The sequence below is a fragment of the Periplaneta americana genome, chromosome 1 (genome assembly GCF_040183065.1).
Source record: "Periplaneta americana isolate PAMFEO1 chromosome 1, P.americana_PAMFEO1_priV1, whole genome shotgun sequence".
In the NCBI taxonomy this organism is placed as follows: Eukaryota; Metazoa; Arthropoda; class Insecta; order Blattodea; family Blattidae; genus Periplaneta; species Periplaneta americana.
In genome coordinates this window covers 23,411,686-23,434,576 of record NC_091117.1, presented here as the reverse complement: position 1 = coordinate 23,434,576, position 22,891 = coordinate 23,411,686, and the positions used below count along the sequence as shown (strand labels likewise).

The 22,891-nt window shown below is 34.5% G+C and overlaps 1 protein-coding gene across 1 annotated transcript in view; it reads left to right on the top strand.

Annotated features, from left to right (window-relative positions):
* The first annotated feature begins 3,335 nt into the window (after positions 1-3,335).
* Positions 3,336-22,891, top strand: part of LOC138715523 (max-interacting protein 1-like) — a 258,359-nt gene continuing 238,803 nt past the window's right edge. The window contains exon 1 of the mRNA XM_069848588.1: positions 3,336-3,449. Within this exon, the coding sequence (XP_069704689.1) occupies positions 3,375-3,449 (75 nt within the window). The 5' untranslated portion in view covers positions 3,336-3,374. The remainder of the gene's footprint in view (positions 3,450-22,891) is intronic.

Sequence of the window (22,891 nt, the reverse complement as noted above, 5' to 3'; positions counted from 1 at the left end):
TTGACTTAGGGCTGCATGTTGACCTTCGGGGCATAAGTCTCAGCAAGATTCATAACGTGTCAGGTTTATGTTTGTCAAAAGGAACTGGATCCAGTTCTGCTTTAATCAGGTCGCGTTGGCAGAACAAGATTCTGAAATTAGAAACACGTTACTATTTTGTAATATTGCCAGGAGTTTGCCAACAAGGATCAATACCCTTTTCTTATTTCACAACCGATTCCAAGGTGCACGTTTGCTAAAATACTAATAGCATAGATAATAATTGAACTTTGATTCATAGATGACAGATAATATCCAGTTCACTGAAAAATAACCTTTCATCATGTTTCAAAGATCGAAAGTTGACAAGTTTCAAATAACAGATGTAAGATTTTGTTTTTCAATATTCTTTCTGAACTCCTAATGTGGACAATATATTGAATTTGAGGTTATGTTTAATCATTGTGAAAGTGCTAATCACTGAAATAAACTTTCTTTACTTTATAGAGGAACAAAATGCATTACACTTCTTCTTTTTCATTTTCTTCATGTGATGAATTCGAGTCTCGTTAAAATAATCGCCCATGTGAGAACTTTCGAGAAAGAGTTAATCTTTTTGAGAGGACGAGAGGTTTAGAATTACATAGGATAAACTGGAATCATTGTTACATGACATTAGCCATATTAGTTTTCATTTTACGAACAGAAGTGAAGGATTATCTTTTTGATGTGGCTCTAAGCCATTTGACTATGCTACAGTGTGTAAGCCTATTTCACCCCATTCCTTCAATTTTTTTTCTGAAAACGATCAAAATAATAAGTCTCTTCTCATATATTTCTTCCACAATTGAAGTTTATTTACTTCAGAATCCATATTGAATACAAGTATTTTATCGACAGTAATCTCACTAGACGTTTTGATTTATCTAGAGAAAATCAAAACTCGAGTGGGATTTAATTGACTATTACACGATTAGAAGAAAGTATATAAAGATTAGAAGTAACGAAGTACTCCAATACAATAAAATATTAATTGACTTACGAAAATACAACTGCCTTCAAATGTATTATTGTACCTTCTCAACATTACAAATATTACGTTAGATGCATGCTAGATGGCAGTAGTGTCTTTATACAGACACTGTAATTATTGCTATTCAATAAATCTTAATATTAAACAATCTCTGATACGTGACTATCCATAATATCATATAGCAGAAGTTCTTTTTATCCTCTCAGAGCAGAAGCTATAACATAACCTAACTAATATACACAAGTGTTAGAAAAGTTTTAATTAACGACGATGACATAAAAAAATAAACATGAATAATTTTAAAAAGAATAATTATTGAATGTACAATTTTCAAATTTTAATGTGGTTGGTGGTTCAATTGATGTTATATTGGACGTGTGCGTAATAGAAGTGGAACTCGTTGATTTAGGCCTACATGGTGTATTCAACTTATTCAGAATTTCCGAATGAATAATTTTGAAAGGAATAATGATTGAATGTACAATTTTCAAATTTGAATGTGGTTGGTGGTTCATTTGATGTTATATTGGACGTGTGCATAATAGAAGTGGAACTTGTTGATTTAGGCCTACATGGTGTATTCAACTTATTCAGGATTTCCGAATGGTGCTCTTCATTTGTTTGTAAATCGGATTTCAGAAGATACATAGGTATGATCAGTGATTTTTATTAATTCTTGTTCTTGAATGCCAATGCGAGTCATATTTGAAACTGCTGTGCACCGACTGGAGTGGTTTGTAATTTTATATATATTTTTGACGTCCAGACCAGCGCAGTTTCAAATGTTGGCAAACAAAGAAACAAATGCTAGGGACGCGATAAAATTAAACAAATGCTTGGGACGCGATAAAATTGTGCGATAAGCAGCCATGATTGGTTGAAATACGTCCTTTCGTACCGTTTTATTGGTCAAAAGTAGTATGACGTAGTAAGAGTAATAGTCAAGAGTAATCTCACTAGAGATTTTGATTTATCTAGACAAAATCAAAACTCGAGTGGGATATAATTGACTATTACACGATTAGAAGGAAGTATATAAAGATTAGAAGAAATAAAGTACTCTAATACAATAAATATTAATTGACTTACTGAAATTCTATTTCACTAATGTTAGTTTCACCAAAACGTTTGAACGGAGCCGCCATTTCCAGTTGACTATCTATGCGGTAAACAAATGACGATCGCAAAGCATGTTTTATAGTAGGCCTTTTTAAAGAATTTGCAGTTTAAAATGTTGGCAAACAAAGAAGCAAATGCTAGGGAAGTGATAAAAACAAAAATGATAGGAAAGTGATAAAATTGTAGCGATAAACAGCCAGGATTGGTTGAAATATGTCCTTTCGTACCATTATATTCGTCAAAAGTAGTATGACGTAGTAACAGTATAATAGTATAAATAATGTAGCATCGCTAACAATAAAAAATACTACATGACCTTCATTATAAAAAAACAAAACTTTTTTTATGTAATTCACAGCTTGCTGATTTTACAGTTTTGTACATTTTTTTAGAAACGCCTTTAGCCTTTAAATTGTCATAACAGCCTTCTTTTCATGTAAAAGTGTAATTCTGTAACCTGTACTTCAGTGAAGTAGGTTTCTGTTGATATAGTTCAGTTTAGGCATTAGTTTAGTTTATTTAAAAGCCATTAAATGTATCAAATTGCAATAGGTTTCGTCAGAGGTGAAACAATTTACATAAACATTAATTAAAATTACATTCAATATACGAGTATTCCTGTACTGTGTAAAAGCTTTTGCTAAAAAGTATATCTTTTAACTTGGTTTTAAAACCTCTACTATTATCAATATTCCTGTTACTAAGTGGAATTTTATTTTAAAAATTTCACACCCACAACAAAATGGCTGTTACGAACCTTGGCTGATCTACATTTAGGAACAGTTATGTTATGGTTATTTCTAGTCTCTTGGGAATTTATCCTATTACCGTAATCATAATATTCATGTAAATGTTCATATATTATGTTCTGCTCCACTCAGTTTCGTACTACTGTTTGAATTCGATGTGTGTTTACTGCGTAATGTTTGGGTCTGGATCAGCTGTTCTTCGCTTTAGTAAGCAGTTTTTAGATGGATTCTGTAATCATGATAACTTTCCTCACCTCCTCTTTTACCATATTATGCGATGTCGCTTCTTTTTCAGACGGGCGATAGGTGCGATATAACCTTTTCCTGCTTCCATTTTTTCTTTGTTTCTTCAGTCAAATGAGCATACCTACGTAATTAATTTTTCTGTGTATTATTATTAGACCTATTATTATTATTATTATTATTATTATTATTATATTTTATTTCGTTGCAGGCGAGCACATCTACGCAATTGTTTGGAGAAGTTGAAAGAGATGGTACCTCTGGGCCCCGAAGCCTCCAGACACACCACGCTAGGTCTCCTCACGAAAGCAAAGCGGTTTATCAAGGTGAGTTATCCAGTTATTTCCTCCACCGTGCGATGTAATCTGCAAGATAACGTTGATATCTTCATGCCTTGTTAGGATATCTGCTTTTCACGAAAGTATTTCTAACCAGCTGGAAAAATCTTCTGAAATGTGTTGAAATATCACAGCATTCGTAATGTGGTAGGTATCTACAATTACCCAGATATGGAAGATTCTGAATGTTGACTGATCTGTATGTGAAAAAAAGCTTTATCTTATAGCCGAAGTATCGTGAACGTGTTAGTATTCTTACATTTCGCAGGACTCTTCGAAAAGATCGCAGGTTCTTAATCTTTTTGTCATCCAGAATTTACTGTGTCGATGTCATGTTTCCTGACTAAAAGTATTTGTGTTGGCATTCCTAACTACCGCCCAGATTATGTATTGGATTGAAAAATTTTGGATAAGTGAAATAATATTTGTTCGGAATATGTATGATAAGAACTTTCTGTGTTAAATTTTAACGTACCTTGTTAACATGTGTCTACCTATTTTGGGTCATCTTCAGAACTGGTCGTTGTTGGTCTTGGCGCCTCTTGTTTCCTGTGAGGGTGCGTTCGTAGTGTAGAGTCAAAGAGTGTATGTGTTTTGAAATTGAGTTGTGTGTTGAGAATATCGTTGGGGTGTGTTTTCGTGTGTCTGTATATTTCATATTGTTCTAGTGTGTTGAGTTTCTGGCTTTTTGGTTGGATGTGCAGTATTTCCGTGTCTGTGTTGATGTCTCTGTAGGTGTGGTTGGCATTTGTGATGTGTTCTGCATATGTGGAGGTGTTTTGTAATTTTGTTATGGCTGTGATGTGTTCTTTGTAACGTGTTTGATCTGCCTGTCTGTCCTATGTAGAAGTGTTACATTTGAGTTTGTATACGCCTGTGTGGTTGTATTTGTTTGTGTTGTTTGTGTGTTGAGATGTTGCAACAGTGACCTAGTCTACCTCTATTGAGAGTTGAAACACAATGCGAAACCCTTATTATGATTTTCCAAGAAAACTTCCACCTTGTGAGCTCATTTTCCTAGCATATGAAATACTTACTTTTCTGGGATTCGTCACCCTCATTCCTTATAAAATAGCCATGTCTACACTATGCAAGTGAAAGCGTAACTACCTTCTTCTCTTTCTAAAATCTGGTAATTCGATTGCTATAGGGGCCAGTCTTCTGTTCCGACCGCTGTACTTTTGCAGTTGCAGTTTCTGTACTGAGTTTGTATATGAAGGTTGTATGTTTAGTTTGATAAAGAAAAAAAAAATCAGTTTTCTGTGGTTTGTGAAAAGTGTAAACTCCATTATGCCATATGAGAATTTGAGAGGTAAACTCGGTGATACGTTTGGATTTAAATTGAACGATCATGGAGAAGTGATTCACAAAAAAAAAGTTTTTTCGTGTTTAATGATGCAGGAAACATTGTTACTAAACGTAGAGCGGCACTTAATTCGAAGCATGTGAATGCACTCACATGTTTAAAATCATGGATGAAGCAGTATTAACTAGGTGAGTCTTCATACTTTTTGTTATTTATGTTTGTCTCAAAAATTCCCGGAGAAATTGACACAATAAATTATAAGCCTCATAATAAATATGTTAGTAAGTAATTAAAATAATTGTTTTATAATATAACGATACACTATATACAGATATACAACATTTAATACTTATACGGTGAAAGAGTAATGGAACGGAGAAAAATTCCCTCCGCCGCCGGGATTTGAACCCGGGTTTTCAGCTCTACGTGCTGATGCTTTATCCACTAAGCCACACCGGACAGAATTGTCTCTGATTGAGTTCCAACTCTTGGGTTCCCTCTAGTGACTGCCCTCTGCACTACGTCTCCGTTCCATTACTCTTTCATCGTATGATGACGCAGCATATCTGCATGGAAATATCATATGTACTTCGGTACATTGAAATAATTTAGGTTGCGGGTTCGATCCCGGGCCAGGTCGATGGCATTTAAGTGTGCTTAAATGTGACAGGCTCATGTCAGTAGATTTACTGGCATGTAAAAGAACTCCTACGGGACAAAATTCCGGCACATCCGGCGACGCTGATATAACCACTGCAGTTGCGAGCGTCGTTAAATAAAACATAACATTTTTGAAATAATATATATATATATAATATATTTAATACTTATGTTTATCATCGAACACAAGTTAAATTTAACAATAATTGTGTATTACAACATTTTTCAACTCGATCAAAACTCGATTAATCTATCGATTAATCGATTAAATTCAAATAGTTAATCGCTTAAATATTTTGATCGATCAACAGCACTAATAATGATTCATGATGTAGGCTATTTGGCATGGATATGTTTCTCAATCTGTCTCTTTTTTTCCATGGGAAGGCCTTTGGGTATTTTTATGCCCGCTTGTTCGTGGAGAGGCATCATTTTCACAAAACTGTGGCGGGATTGTTCAGCCATTCCGTGTACATTCATTTTGTAGTTAAACTGCTTAGACTTCCATTTCCGCGCTGTTTTTCCATGCAACGTTAAATACGTCCGGCATGGATTCACGCTCGGCGTTCAGGGAACATTTCCTCCGCGTGGGGTGAGTTGCCTCCCGCATTTCAAACCGAATCCACTCATTTTTTATTTTCGCAGTACTTTAACGTAATTTCATCATAGCAAGACCTCGTTGTGTGGAATTCAGCAGTAATAATTTGAACTCCGAAGGGGGTCCTGCAGTTAATTCCGAGAAAACGAGTCTGTTCCTGACTGAATGGACTTGTCTAGAAGGCGATGGTGACAGTGTTCGAACCTACTTGTTTTGTAGGAAGTTAATCCATAGTCTACTGAAAGCAGACTTAATAAACTTCCTGCTTGCGTCGCTTCTTCCCCTATCGGACGGGGTTGGATGCCTCACATCCCCCTCAATATTTACCCATTCCGGAAGCCACATGGCATCGTCGAAACCTGATGACTCAATTCAAGCTTCGGTGTAGGAGACCTCGTTTTTTTTTTTTTTTTTTCGCTCTCTCGCTGCTCTGCTAGGCGGTTCTAGCAGCAATTCAATTTTCAAGGCTTCTCAAATATTGTAATCGGCGCTGAGAATTGTAAGGCTTAGCCCAGTGAGAACGGAATTCGTGTGGCAGATGTTTATTATCTCTTGTAGAATGGAGTTTGTTTTTTAAAGTGATAGCATGTTGTATACTTTTCTTTTCTTGTCATTTTAACCGTCTTCCTTTATGTCATTCTAGTCTTCTTTATTTCTGAGGGAAATAGCAGGCTTTTTTTTATATTGCTTGTGAATTTAGTGTTTCACTCACTTGAGAAAAGACAGTGATAGGCATTCTTCTTTCCTCATTATGAGTAAGGAGCTGATTCCTGTGTAATTAAATATTATTTTTGCGTGTGATAAAACACAATTAACAAAGTTAAAAATTCCGAACATGAAGTTTCAAGTTTAAAACCCGAATTTTATTTCACATAAAAACACATATTTTCATAAAAAAGTTGATGTAAATACATATTTTCAGGAAATCTATTATAAACACATAAATCTTGGAGTTTTTTCACTTAAATAATTTTTTTACAGGAACTTTGAAACATTCTGAAACTAAATAAATTATATCACTCTGAAGTACGTTATCTTTTTTTAAGAATTCTTGGTTGCTTCGTGTTTCTAAGCGCTGTGTGGTGTATCCGTGATCCATATTCGTAAATAGTATCGCCTCAAGTTCTTAGAACTGCTAGGCAGCATATCAGTGTTATTATTAGAGAATAAATTAACATGGACAAGGAGGAGAGATCTTGTAACACATAATTAGGAATGTTTATTGTTGCTGAAGATGATTTCATTCCACGCTTTGTGAAACACAACAGATAAGAGCTCGGGTATGAACATTATTTAATTTAAACAAATCTCTCGCCTCTCGCTCATGTCTATCAAGTAAGGCATTATATCTTATGATTCCGTGTTATCGGGCTTCGTCAATCGATATTCTTCAAGATATACCGAAGATGGTTGTTTAAAAAAGGATTTGGCTTTCCTATTAGCAAATCTAAGCTTTTTGGGTAACACATCCAAAAATCTGTTGTCTGAAACAGGGAGGCGAGTGCCGTGGGAATTAAACTAGACTCGCTACCAGGTTCAGAAGCACAATTACTAAGCGACAAATTCCAGAATGTGTTTGGGAAAAACAGTGGATATAAAAAAAATGTGTAAAGTTGCTCAAGTATTGGAGGGTGTACCTGTAGGTGAAATTGAAGGTGTTTGTGTTTGTGACATTCCTCTCTTTAAATATGCACGTCTGACGTCCTGTGGTGTGGAAAGATCGTTTTCACAGTATAAGTCGTTGTTCACAGTATAATCGGCATGCATTTGTGATGGAGAATTTGGAGATGACCTTTGTTGTTCACTGCAATTCTCGGCCAACTACTAGCACTCAAGTGTGGTTGGTGATTACCTAAACGACATTTTTTTTTCCAAGCTAAGTAAGGTATTTTTGTCATATATTAAAAAATATATATATATTTTTTTATTTTTAGCAAATATTTTAGTACTTTTTAGCACAAAAAAAATATATATATTTCAATTTTTTAGCACATAAAAATCCGCTCTCTAATTATGAGTGCCAAGTCCCGCGTACTCATATTATCAGGTGTAGTCCTTATAGAAAGATTGTTGTCCAAGTAATCGACATTTTTGTGTAATAACGCTTTCAGATACATGAACTATTAAAGCATTGGCGGTAATATTGTTCTTATCACTATTATTATATTATCTCAAACTAATATACTCGGACAAAACTTTTCCCACGGTGTCTTTGTCCCATCACAGATTGCATAGGTTCTCCTGGATATCGATTCGCATTCGTTATGCGTTAATATGAATATAATAAATGACTGCGTGTCCTTAAAGCCAACGGAAGGGAAACAGGCGATGAAGAAATGATAAAGAAACTGACAAAAGAGAAAGAAGAGATGACGAAGAATTAAAGAAAAAGGAAAAAGCAGAAAGAGAGAGGAATGAAGAAAAAACAAACAAATAAGAGATGATGGATAAGATAGAAAAAGAAGACTGAGAAATGTAGAAGGGAAGAAAGTAAATGAGATATTGGTAGAGAAGAAAGTAAATGAAAAATTAGAAATGAAAAAGAGGAAAAAGTAAATGCAAAATTGGAAATGAAGAAGAGGTAAAAGTTAATGAAATTGATAATCGAGAAGAGAAACAGTAAATTAAGAAGCCAAAGTAAATGAAAAATTGGAAATGAAGAAGATATAAAAGTAAATGAAAAATTGAAAATTAAGAAGAGAAAAAAAGTAAACGAAAAATTGGAAATTAAGAAGAGGAAAAATTAAATGAAAAATTGGAAATTAAGAGAAAAAAGAAAAGGAAAAATTGGTAATTAAGAGAAAAAGATGAGGAAAAATTGAAATGAAGAAGAGAGAAAAGTAAATGAAAAATTGGAAATGAAGAAGAGGAAAGAAAAAGTAAGTGAAAAGTTAGAAACGAGAAAGTGAATTAAAAAATGAGATGGTGGTAAAAATGGAAAACGAGACATGAAGAAGGAAAACAGTAAATTAAGAATGAGAAATGAAGAAGAGAAGAATGTATTTGAAAATGCGAAATGGAGAGACGAAAGTAAATGAAAATTTAGAAACAAAGAAGAGAAAAAAGTAAATGAAAAATTGGAAATGAAGAAGATAAAAGTAAATGAAAAATTGAAAACGAAGAAGAGAAAAAAGTAAATGAAAAATTTCAAATGAAGAAGAGGAAAAAGTAAATGAAAAGTTAGAAACGAGAAAGTAAATAAAAAAAAGAGAAATGTTGGTAAGAAAGTAAATGAAAAACAAGACATGAAGAAGGGAAACAGTAAATTAAATACGAGACATGAAGAAGGAAGAAAGTAAATGAAAAATAAGAAATGTAGAAGAGAAGAAAGCATACGAAGAAAGAGAAATGAAGGAGGGGCGAAAGTATGAGTAATTGAAAAATGAGAAATGAAGGGAAGAAAACTAATAAAAGTGAGAAATGAAGAGGAGAAGAAAGTGAATAAAAATTAGCAATGAGGAAGATAAGAAAGTGAAAAAAATTAGAAAATGAATGGAAAAAACAAAGAAACAAGAAATAAAAAAATAGGAAAGAATGATAAAGGAAAAATGAGTAAGGAGCAAGAAGTAAAAGGGAGGATGAAATAAATGAAGAAAGTAATGAGTAATTGAAATCAGAGTGAGCTTCACTGAGCGATAGTGATAGTGTTGTACTCCTCTGCCTCTTTATTTTCCTTCAGACATTTCTTCTCCTATCCTGACTTTGACTCGTTGTTTCATATAAAGATTACTGAACATCCTCCTCTCTTTCCAATCCACGCCTATTTTCTTTAGGATCGCTATCAGTTTGTTCCAATTCACTCTGTCAAACGCCGTTTCTAGGTCCACAAATACTATATACACTTCCTTATTCTTCTCTAGGTATCTTTCACCGGTTGTTCGTAGCAGTCGAATTGTATCTCTCGTACCTTTTCACTTCCTGAAGCCAAACAGCTCTTTCAACTGTTCTTCCATTACAATATAAACGTCGATTTAGTATTCGCAAGAGAATCTTCGCCGAGTGCGATATCAGGCTGATAGTTCTGAACTCGTTACATTTCTTGGCAATTTTTTTTGTTCGGTATTCGAAGTGACACTGTCTCCGTAAAATCTTCAGGCCAGTCGCCTTTCTGATATATTTCGTTGCATGATAGAATTTCCTTCTTGTCTTCACCCAAGAATTTCACCAGTTCAGTGGCGATTCCATCAACTCCTGTTGCTTTCCCATTCTTCATTTCCCTAAGCGCTATTTCGACTTATCTTAAAATAGAAAATCTTTTTTCGTCTTTTGATATGGCTGCTTTGTCTTCTGTAGCTATCTCATCTAGACGATTTCCTGTTTCATATAACACTTCTACATATTTCGTCCATGTGTTCGGTATTCCTTGTTTGTTATTTCATTTACGATTTCATCTTCTATCAACTATATGGATTTCCTGTTCTTATTTGTGAAGTTCAAACATTTTACTTCAGTAAATCATACCTTTATTTTCTATCTAGTTCCTCTATTTCTTTACATTTCTCTTTCATCCAGTCTTCCTTGGCCATATCAGATTATTTTCTTGGTTGTTAAGTTTCCTGTAGTTTCCTCTACCTTCTTACGTGTTGATATTTTTTTTTCATTTTTTCCTTTCCTCCATCTTCTCAACATTTTCCCTGTGATGCAAGGTTTCTTCATTCTTACACAGTGTGTGTATCCTGTTGTTTCTTCTGCTGTTATCTGTACAGTTTTTTTTATGAGTCCATACTCATTGCAGTTCTCAGGTGTGGATTCTAATGTAGTAGCTTTCTTTTGAAAATGTGCTTCAAATTTTCTTCTTTTCACTTCTTTTTTCAGTTTTTCCATATTCATTTTCTTCGTCACCTGTCCTCCTCTTATCTTTTTCAGACGAATATCTACATCGCCTATCACCAGAACATGATCTGAGTTAATGTCGACTCTAGGTAAAGTTTTTGCAAATTTTTAAGGAATTTCGGAATCTTTCTTTATCAATATGTAGTCTATTTGATATCTGCTTGCGTCCCTTGGGCATGTCCATGTGTATCTTGTTCGGTTATGTTTTTGGAATAATTTATTTCGAACAATCATTGCATTTCTTTTACAAAGATTCTCCTCTAATAAGTAGAAAGAAAGAGAAAAATGGAGAGAAGAATATGAATCTAAGGGAAAAGAAAAGGAAACGAATCAATAATTAAACGGTAATTTGGGGAAAATTTGTCAGATGAATTTTCAATAAGAGATTAGTGTTAGTGATTGAAATTTGCTTAGTTAATTACAAGTATTCCTCTTTTTTTTTTACGAAAGTGTAGTAGCAGTATGTGAAACTATAGTCGCGACGCTGTTATTTCCGGCGTGACTCCGCCTCTTTGCTTACGTCTTAGGAAGTGAAGGCTCTATGAAGTCTAAGTGGGTAATATCGTTCGCCATTTTTGTTCTTTCGTTGCCGAGCTACCATACGAATCTATTTGCCACACCGTTAAACATTATCATGTCGTAGCTCCTATGATAATAAATCAAACGCACTGTAATTCAGCAAATAATTGAGCGGCAAATAACGTATTCGTGTGCTTTCTGCGAATGCCAACGAAAGAGCCAAAATGGCGGGCGATTATATTAAGTATTTATCGAGCCTTAAGAAATGAATATCGTCTTCATAAGCGAATCACAAGACGCACACGTTTAAATGTAGCCGATCTGCAACGCGATTGGCTGCCGGAATTTAGAGCGACGGGACTATACTATGTTATTCTTTAACTGTCGCAAACACTTGGGTTTGCTGTGTTACTTGATACTGATCTATGAATTAAAAATAAATGAGGAATTCAGTAAAGTACTTCCAGAGGAGAAAATTTTCTTTCCGTTTCCTGGTATTTTTTAAAAAATTATCACTGTTTTTTAATAATAAAGTAAAGGAAACTCATTTCCCTATTTCGTGGGGAAATATAAGAACGTATTTTATAGTACAATCTGCACCCTGAGTACACGAAATAGAGCTGGAATCAACTGTTTTTGTTCATCGTTATTTTCCTATACCTACTGTCTTGGTTGAGGTAAGCAACACGGACTCTGATTCCTTCTACTACCGCTAACTTTATCTTGATTGGTGTTTTAGTACTTCCGTAGTCATTTCTTCTTCTTGTGATAACATCCAAAGACAGCAACTGCTGTATGAATTCATGATCACGCACTTATCTGTATACCGCAAAACAATAGAACAATAGAAACAAGAAAGTGGAGAAACAACTGAAGCATGCAGTTGGACGCAACTTGTATCGAACGTGAATATGATATGTTACGTCGTATTGACATGTACGGTACTTCCATATTGAATACTACAGGGAGTTCCATTCCGACTCGAGGGAACCTTGCAGGCTACAACTGGCGGCCGTAGACCTTCACCATACTGTTTGAGTACAGATTTTTTTTTTTCCTTCAACGGCGGGCACTTGAATTTCATAATCTACTCAAGCGCCTTGTTAAAAGTGTTAACAATTATTGAAAAAGATAGTTGCCTTGTACAAGACGAACTGATGCAGCAGTAGTTCACCAAACTCTGACAAAGACTCATAAATCAGCGCCGAAACGGTATGGAATTTTTTATTCTTCAGCCCTTGAATATCATGTAGGCATAATCTATGGGAGAACGTCTGTTTCAAATACTATTTCATATTTTGTAGAAATTCTTCTCCGGACGCATCATCTCCCGATCTGGTGATATTCCATGGCCTTCGCGTTCACCCGATTTGACGGGTACGGATTTTTTCTTATTTGGAATATATGAAACAAAGGCTGTTCTCCCATAGATTACATGATATTCAAGAGCTGAAGAAGATAATTCGGCATAAAATTGAACACATTGGACAGGAGCTATGTTTTCGTGTCGTGACAAGTTTCCAAAAGGGACTTCAGCAATGCATTGCAAGTGGAGGAGGTCACGTGAAGAATTTGGTTTAAAAACTTCAATTGTTAAATAAACAAAACCCATAATCATCTTCTTCACGGGTTAGCCCTGTTGACCTGTAGTAGGTCATGATTGGTGTTATGGGAACTAGTTTCTTATTATTGTTATGTACGAGGGGCGTTCAATAAGTACTTTTCCCATAGCTTATTAATTTATATTCTACTTTACACATACATGTTTGTGGAATGGATACTAATAGAATGGCTTGGAGAAGTTTAAACTATCGACCGAGGGAAGGAAAAGGAGACCAAGGACGTCCACGAAAGATAAAACAGCTTTAATAATTGTAGACGGAACGAACCAATAAGGTTTAATCCTTGGAAGAAGAAGAAGAAGAAGAAGACTTTACACATCCTTTAACTCCATCCATGGCCTACTTCTCCATGTAAGCACTTTCGATGTTGAGGCCTAATTACGTGGTTGGTTTTTCCGAGGTTTTCCATAACCTTCAGGCAAATATCAGGTAATCTATGGCGAATCCTCGGCCTCATCTCGCCAAATACCATCTCGGTATCATCTATTTCATCGATGCGAAATGATCTAGTAGTTGATACAGCATCGTTAAATAAGCAGGTAAAAAATCTTTTCTAAACCATTTGGAGCAGCTGTACATAATTATTATCTACAAAATAAGCCTTTAGAAATTAATATTATTTACATTTAATGTGCTATCAAATAAAATACAATAAATCTGCATAATTAAACACTTTTTCAGCATCATCAAATCTTTACCTAAATGCAACTCTGTTTTTCACACTAAAGAAAACAAAAAGTATATAGCCTACATTAGGCACTGGTTACAATAGAACACAAGTGACTTTTCTATATTTTCTGGCAAACGATTGCACTTTCTGTCAGTAAATATTGTTTTGTACCATGGAAAAGATCGCTCCACATCACTAGTAAGTTGTAAATTGGCGTATATAATACTTTTATCGTGCTATATTTGATAATTTAATATTTTCTGGTATTTCAATGCTCTTACCTTCAAGTAATCTATTCGTAGTAACTTCATAGTGTGGAATGGGTTTTTCAAGTGTTTCCTGGAAAACATCTTTATTGTCTATTGCATAGAAATATTAACGTTGGGGAAGGGGGGAGGGAAATCGTGGAAAATATGAAGGAAAGAAAAGAGAAGTTTTAGTAAATATGACAATTTTACCGAAATGTTATGAAATATGATTTTTAAAATATTAATTGCATTCTGCACATCGTGGATATTTAAAATCTTTGTTCCCATACTGCTAGCAGGAATGGTTTAGACTTTATATCAATGGTATACAATTCTTTTTTGCTATGCAATGCAATATTATGTAAGAATTAACAAAAGACTATGATTGATGTTGTATTAAAAATAAATTATTATTATTATTATTATTATTATTATTATTATTATTATTATTATTATTATTATTATTAGTATTAGTTTTATACAGTAGTTATTGATGCAATAATAATAGTAATGATTTACGTAACATAATATTCAAGCTACGTGCCGTCACCGAGTTTCCCCTTCTCCCATTTCATCTTCATCATCTTCACCCATTCACTACACTACACTTACACATACACTCACTGTAGTAACGTACACGATATTACTCTTAATAGATATTCTACATATCGTGCAGAACGGGACCGCCGAAGTGGTGTGCAACTTGAAAATGGGTCAGTTCTACCATCTATCCGCAGTATGCGGAAACCGAATCACTCAAGTGACGTGGGTAGGCATTAGACATACACATACACATACACATTCAAACAAAGAAAAACAGGCGTTGATATTGCAAAATAAACTTATAGTGCAACAATTATCAACAAGTATAATAAAATAACCGCGCCGTGGCGTCGTGGTCTAAGACATCCTGCCTGGGACTCGCGTTACAGAATGCGCGCTGGTTCGAGTCCTCATGGGGGAAGAAATTTTCTCATGAAATTTCGGCCAGTGTATGGGACCGGTGCCCACCCAGCATCGTGATGCACGTGGGGAGCTACGATAGGTAGCGAAATCCGGTTACGCAAACCAGCTATAACGGCTGGGGGCTCATCGTGCTAACCACACGATACCTCCATTCTGGTTGGATGATCGTCCACCTCTGCTTCGGCAAGTGGCCGTGAGGCCAGCAGCCGGCTGGTCGGTCTTGGCTCTTCGTGGGCTGTAGCACCACGGATTATTATTATTATTATTATTATTATTATTATTATTATTATTATTATTATTATTATTATAAAATAAATACGTCAGCATTTTTACATACGTAATCTGTGGGATGCGTACTCTTTATACGCGTATCATAGATTGAATACCACTGGTTTAGATTACAGGCATAGGCCTATGCAATTTTATATTTTGCCTGTCTCTGTTTATCACAATTGAAAAGAGCTGAAAGTGTCTCGTCTTTTATAATGTAATCGACACCGAGAGCGGATCTGTGTTGATGGTTGCTTTAAAATGTAGATAGGGACGATCGAATTCCGCTGTTACGCACGGAGACTTGGAGAGTGGAGATCTCGCTGCCATGCCGGAAGCGATCAAGGAGATGTGATTGCACTGTTGAGAACTCTTTCCTCTATCGCCGACAATCCTCCCTGATGCAAACTGCGAGCGGGGGTAGCGGAGGCCCACGTGAGCACAGATGCAATTTCGTGGAGGAAATAGGAAGGGTGGGGAGGGGGGGATTAGTTTGGAAGTCGCAGCAGGTGTACATGGCTGCCGGTCCGCTTGTACGATTTCGGCGCAACTCGGACACAAGTAGGCCCGCCTTCTGCGAAAGCTACATTCTACTCCGTGTAGCCCTCCGCCTATATGACCCGTTGTTCAGCATTCCTATTAAAATATGATCTTATGATTTTCTGTTCCGTATTCCTTCCTACATATGAATCGTAAAATCTTTATGATCACATGTTTAACAACCTTAGACGTAAATTATGAGGCCTTTATGACTTTTGTTTAACACATTAATGGATTATTGCTATTATAATTGTTCGACATTCCTGTATATAAATCGTAAAATGCTTATGAGCACATGTTCATAATAACCTTGGCTTCAAATATAGGGTGGGCCAAAGTAACGGGAAAATTTTGAATACCGAAATGATACCATATATTGCAGTGATGTCAAAGCAAGCGCATTTTTCTGACCTTGACGTCGTGCGCGGGCATCAAGCGCTAGGTATGCTAGGAGGAATAAGCAGCCTGTTGGATTAAGAAAACAGTGTTGCACGAACTTCAAGCGGAACGTGAAATTTTATGTCGTTATTTTTATATGGCTTCTTTCTGTTTGTTATTTTCCATATTGTCTGTAAAACGAAAGTACTAACACCTATTTCTTAGCCTAATATTGCAGTTCTGTTTTAAACGTTAATCTATACTAATAATAAATCTGTAGCCGAAATTTTTCTGGTAATTTTCGATTTTCCAAAAATAATTGGTCCTAACGTATATAATTAACCACCCTGAGACCGAAAATCGCTTTTTTGACATTTTTGTTTATATGTCTGTCTGTCTGTCTGTCTGTATGTTTGTTACCTTTTCACGCGATAATGGCTGAACGGATTTCGATGAAAATTGGAATATAAATTAAGTTCGTTGTAACTTAGATTTTAGGCTATATGGCATTCAAAATACATTATTTAAAAGGGGGGTTATAAGGGGGCCTGAATTAAATAAATCGAAATATCTCGCTTATTATTGATTTTTGTGAAAAATGTTACATAACAAAAATTTCTTTAAAAATAATTTGCGATAAGTTTTATTCCTAGAAAAATTTTGATAGGACTGATATTTAATGAGATAAATGAGTTTTAAAATTAAAATAACTGCCATCTAAGGCCGTGTAATGAATTAAAAAAAAAAATTGACTTCGTCTATAAGGGGCCTTGGACAGCAACAATCGAAAGCTATGAAAGATAGCCTACAGAGACTGTTTCTGTGCTTGTATGAAGTAATATCGGAAGCTAAATTAACCGATTTGTATAATTAATTATTATTTCACCATTGGAAAGTGTAGTTTCTCTAGATGGACATAATGCTATAGTGTTATTACAGTAACTTCTGATATAATATAATATAATATAATATAATATAATATAATATAATATAATATAATATGTAATATTATTCAAGTTATTTGAAGGGTTCACAACCATAGTGGGCCAAGCGCTATTTACTGAATAAGTTACGTAGAAAACAAGGATTAAAATTAAGTTCTTACCATAATTCAATGGAAACCTATAACAAGTAAAATAAAATATACACATTAAATCTAAATGATGTCTATCTTCATTAAACTATGGTTGCATGTAATAAAAATTAAGAAACAGGTTAAAGGAGTTGTCATTGCACCAAATGAGTGTCTCTGGACCAAAATGATCGCATTTTAATTACTTGGATGCAATTTAAATTAAGTAACATATTAAACGATTTATCCTTCTTTCAAACACGAATGTTCCCTGGATCAAAGTCCTATTTTAATTATGTAATTACTTTATATTTATTTCTAACGGGTGCAGCGGAGCGCACGGGTACGGCTAGTAACATAATAAAGAGTAAAGAAGGAATATTCACACAAATTCCATAATAACTACAACTATACCGTACTAAGTGAATTAAACACATCTTTCATAAAGAAAGTGTTATCCCAAAGAAAGACACTGAATATGCCATGATAAGTTGAAATTGATATTCATGGTATCTTTAGCCTTATAAAAGTAATCAAAACAATATTATAGTACAAAGCAAAGTTACCTAGGTACTGTATATGTTTTAAGTGTAACTAATATTACATAATAAAATCTTATTGCATTATGATTTTAGGTGATATTGGTGCGCAACTTTCCGTTATCAAAATATTAAATTATCTCGAAATCTGCTGAAGCTATAGAGCTGACGTTTTACCAACACATAGGCACATATCTTTTGTTTGTGATGTAACAGTATTTGCTTTGTTAATTCATTTCCTTACAAACATTTTCCATGCGAATATTTTCAAACATTTTAATACACTATCTTCAGTAATACGTATTTACGATATATTATATTTACGAAAACATAGTTTTAGTACCTGTAAGGCTACTAAACATACGCAGGCTACCTGAAAATTTCACTTTTCTGTAAAAAAAAGTTGAGAAAATATTCCTTTTGAATAAAAAAGCAAACTTGTGAAAAATGAGCATTAAAATTAAAACTTACATTCTTATAATGCACTTATACTTCTCAGACAAATCTAAAAATTAACATGGATACAGTTTTAATAAGTTCTCTTCCCTTTATCCATTCAATCAGTGCAGGCCATCCCTGTATATAGCTCGACCAAGCGGCATATACTACCTCTTTCGTCTGTCTCTTTCCTTTCCGCTGTAAAGCGCTCAGGCTCTCCTGGGCTCTAAAGTGCGCGCTTGCTCCTATGGGCATCAGTTGACATCACTGATATATTGTATTAAATTAACTTCTATTATACATCCTCTGATTGAGGTTCTGGCTGATGTGTACATCTATTATCAAGCAGTTCACCTCACTTGACGATTTGTGTCAGAGGAAGAACAATAAAATTATTGTTTGTATGCATCTGAAGTCTGATTAATGTAATACTTTCTAATATCATCTGAAAGAGCATATTTTTATGCAGTACTTCCCTCGTTTTACTCTAGATTAGAAGTGCTATGGTTATGATTAGTAGGCCTACAGTAGGCCTATTACTATACATTATATTGTTGATATACAGTATTTCGTTAGACCTTGTGATATGAAAGAAGTTTCATTGATGAAATCAATGATTTTTTTTAGCAATAGCAGGTGCTTATCTAAACACGGGAATTTTACTTGAAGCAAGTAAAGAAATAGGTTTGGAAGTAAATCCCGAAAAGACAAAGTATATGATTATATCTCGTGACAAGAATATTGTACGAAATGGAAATAAAAAAAATTGGAAATTTTTCCTTTGAAGAGGTCAAATATCTTGGAGCAACAGTAACAAATATAATTGACACTCGGGAGGAAATTAAACGCAGAATAAATAGGGTATGGGAAATGCCTGTTATTATTCATACAGTCTCCTGTCAAAAAAACTGAAAGTTAGAATTTATACAACAGTTATATTACCGGTTGTTCTGTATGGTTGTGAAACTTAGACTCTCTGAGAGAGGAACAGTGGTTAAGGGTGTTTGAGAATAAGGTGCTTAGGAATATATTTGGGACTAAGAGGGATGAAGTTACAGAAGAATGGAGAAAGTTACATAATGCATAACTGCACGCATTGTATTCTTCAGCTAACATAATTAGGAACATTAAATCCAGACGTTTGAGGTGGGCAGGGCATGTAGCACGTATGGGCGAATCCAGAAATGCATACAGAGTGTCATTTGGGAGTACCGGAGGGAAAAGGACCTTTTGGAGAGGCCGATACGTGGATGGTAGTATAATATATAATGGATTTGAGGGATGTGGGATATGATGGTACAGACTGGATTAATCTTGCTCAGGATAGGGACCGATGGTGGGCTTGTGAACCTACGGGTTCCTTAAAGGCCATAAATAAGTAAGTGCTTATCTGCTTGTCGTTTACCATATGAAACCAGTTGCGTAGCAATTTATGGACAGAGTCGTTGCGCTATAGGATGACACTGAGATAAGATGATTAGGGAAATTTTTTGGGATGCGAAACATAAAATGATAGAATTGAGATTTGATAATGACAGGATTTGATGTACACAACAAGAGTTATGCACATTTCTTAAGAAAACTGATCCAAATCAGCCATTTACTTATGGTCAACTGTGAGTAGAAAATTCTTGAAAAACTGTTTCCGTGCATAATATTTTACATTAAATCGAAATTAAAGTGTATTTTTTTCCTCGCTGTTTTTTTTTCTCTTATTCAATTTAAATTGCAATTATGCGTTACTTTTCAAAATCGTGTCAAGAATCGAGTCATACAGAGTTTGTGTGCACTCAACGTTGGATCTTTGACGGTTTGTCAGGCCACTTTGAGGTACGTGGCTATAAAGGAAAAAATTGAGTCGGCGTCTGGTGGAGTTCGTGGGTAGCTCAGTCTATAGAACGTTGGCGCGCTCAGCCGAAGGTCCCGGGTTCGATACCCGGCCCCAGAGCAATTTTTCCCTTTAAATTATTACAATCGGCTTCACAGGGAGCTATACCTGAAAGCCAGATTTGCTTAACTGCTAGGTTGTTTAGCGTCGATGGAATTCATGATCGCGAGACGATATTTGGCGAGATGATGCCACGGATTCGCCATAGGTTACCCGACATTCGCCTTACGGTTGGGGAAAGTTAAAAAAAAATACCCCAATCAGGTAATCAGCCCAAGCAAGAATCGAATCCACGTTCAAACGCAACTCTGAGCAGCAGGGAAACGCGCTACTGTCAGAGCTACGCCGGTGGCTATACCTGTCGTATACCTCAGGTCACTTTAATAATAGGTGATGATATTGCACCCAGCTTTATTTGTGCTGTATTTTGGCAATAATAATAATAATAATAATAATAATAATAATAATAATAATAATAATAATAATAATATTGAATTTCCAAGTTTATATAACCCTATTTTACCCGAAGGTACAGTATATTAGGGCTGTAATTAAATCATACATATTATAGCCCTGTACAAATAGTTACATAAAATATATACATAATTATGACATAAAATACACATATTACATTAAATGTGTATGACAATAAAAATCATATTTATATTATACAAATACAAAGATATAAGATAAAATAGATATAATATATAGAAATAGATACACAATACATGAAATGCAGTCATATTACATACAGTACTTTCCCAGGACATATCACATACAGACTTGTTACTAAAAATGGTAATAATAATAATAATAATATAATAATAATAATAATAATAATAATAATAATAATAATAATAATAATAAGTAAGCATTTCGTAGAAATAGCCTATACATATTACTTTTAAGGACGTATATGACATAAAAATGACATGAAATAGACATGACATACAAGTGCATGTTCAACTCCTAAGACATAGACATGATATTATATACAATGCACAGAAAAAAAAAACAGATAAAAAGGAAAATTACATAGAAACATATGATATGAAACAGTGATATAGCTATTATTATTGTGATTATTATCTTTCGCTCAATAAATAGTTCTGCCGATTGCCAAACTCTTCAAAATGATATTAATTCTATTGAACTTTGGTCTGACAATAATGGAATGAAAATTAATGAAACTCACGAAAAACTACTTCCATAAAATTTAATTATTCTCTTAATAACGTCTGTATTTTTAGGAAAAATTCTATTAAAGATCTTGGTGTATTACTCGATTCTAAATTATACTTTCACGATCATGTTCAATATATTTATAATCATTCAATAAGAATGCTTGGTTTAATAAGGTCTATAACTTATTCTTTTTCTACTCCAGAGTCTCTATTAATACTATACTTTATTTTGGTTCGATCTGATCTTAAATATGCATCTGTAGCCTGGAATTCCATTACTTCAACTCATTCGGTTAAATTGGAAAATATTCAAAGAAAATTTATTTCCTTATGTGCTTTTCAATTTATATCCAATTCCTCTGACTTTAACTATGAGATTACCTGTAAATATTTTAACTGTTGTAGCCTTTATTCTAGACGTCAAAATCTTGATTATCAATTTTTTTGCAAAGTGATCAAGAGTGATATTGATTGTTAGTCTATCATAAACAATATCAACCTTCGTATTCCTTCAAAAGGTTTAAGATTTCAAAAAAAAATTTTAAACAGAAATTCAAAATCACTTTCTCCAGTCTGTAGATGCATAAAATATGCCAATTTACATGGGCACAATTTAGATCCTTTTAAGGTATAGTTCCGTTTTGATTATTATTATTTACTGTTCTCGTTCTCAATTTTATTTATGTATGTTTTTGTTTATTTAAGATATTATTTATTTATTTTTGCACCTTTGTATCTTCTGTTTGTGTATTGTGCTGAACTATAATTGGCCTCTGGCTGTTGTTCAGCACAAATATAATAAATATTAATATTAATAAATAAATTAATAAAATTACTATTATTAGTAATAGTAGTAGTATTTCCTTTTATTGCAACCTGTTTTGCTCCGTTGCATGTTAGATTAATGATTAAAAAAAATAGAACCTGAAAATATATACAAACAAAATTAACACATTCATATACCCTTTCTAAATGCGTTAACTACAACTTGGCAGAAACACATAAACTAGCTATTTACAGTGAATTGTAAATATTAATAATAGCCTAATGTTTTCAGAAACACTTTCCAATGCGTTGGGTACTTCATCCTCTTTGACACAACATTTATAAAGTCATCAGCGTGAAAGCTTATATTCATGTTACCTCACCGATGGTAGTTGATACGGCGTCTTGCAACACGCTTCCTTCAGCCATAATTAGCAGGAATTACACATTCTTCGTCGCGCTGTTGGAAGCAACGGGGCGTGAGGTGTGAGAGAGAGTTTCTGTTTCTCTGCGATATGATCGGGTCATCCGCAGTGCTCGTGAGTGTAAAGCCCTTAGTATTCTCACGTGGACTTCACTCCCTGCTAAACTTTGCTCATCGAGGTGAGCGTCCTTCCAACTTCACCCTTCCCGACTTTCCCCCTGGCCAGCGCTCAACGATTTTCTAGACGTGCTGGGGTGAAAAATCTGTGGAAAATACGGCGTGGTGCGACGTCCAGATGCATAGGCTGGCGCTCCCATTGTGCGTACGAATGATTGTTAACTGGTAATTATTTTTAATTCTCTTTTGAAAGCACGAGCGCTTTTTTTTTTTTTTTTAGAGAGAGATAATGATGCATGAATATCCGGCTGTTAATCACCGCTAATAACTCTTGAACTAAGCCTATCTGATTTTCGTGGAATTGGTATGGACGTTATGCTATTGGAACTTTCC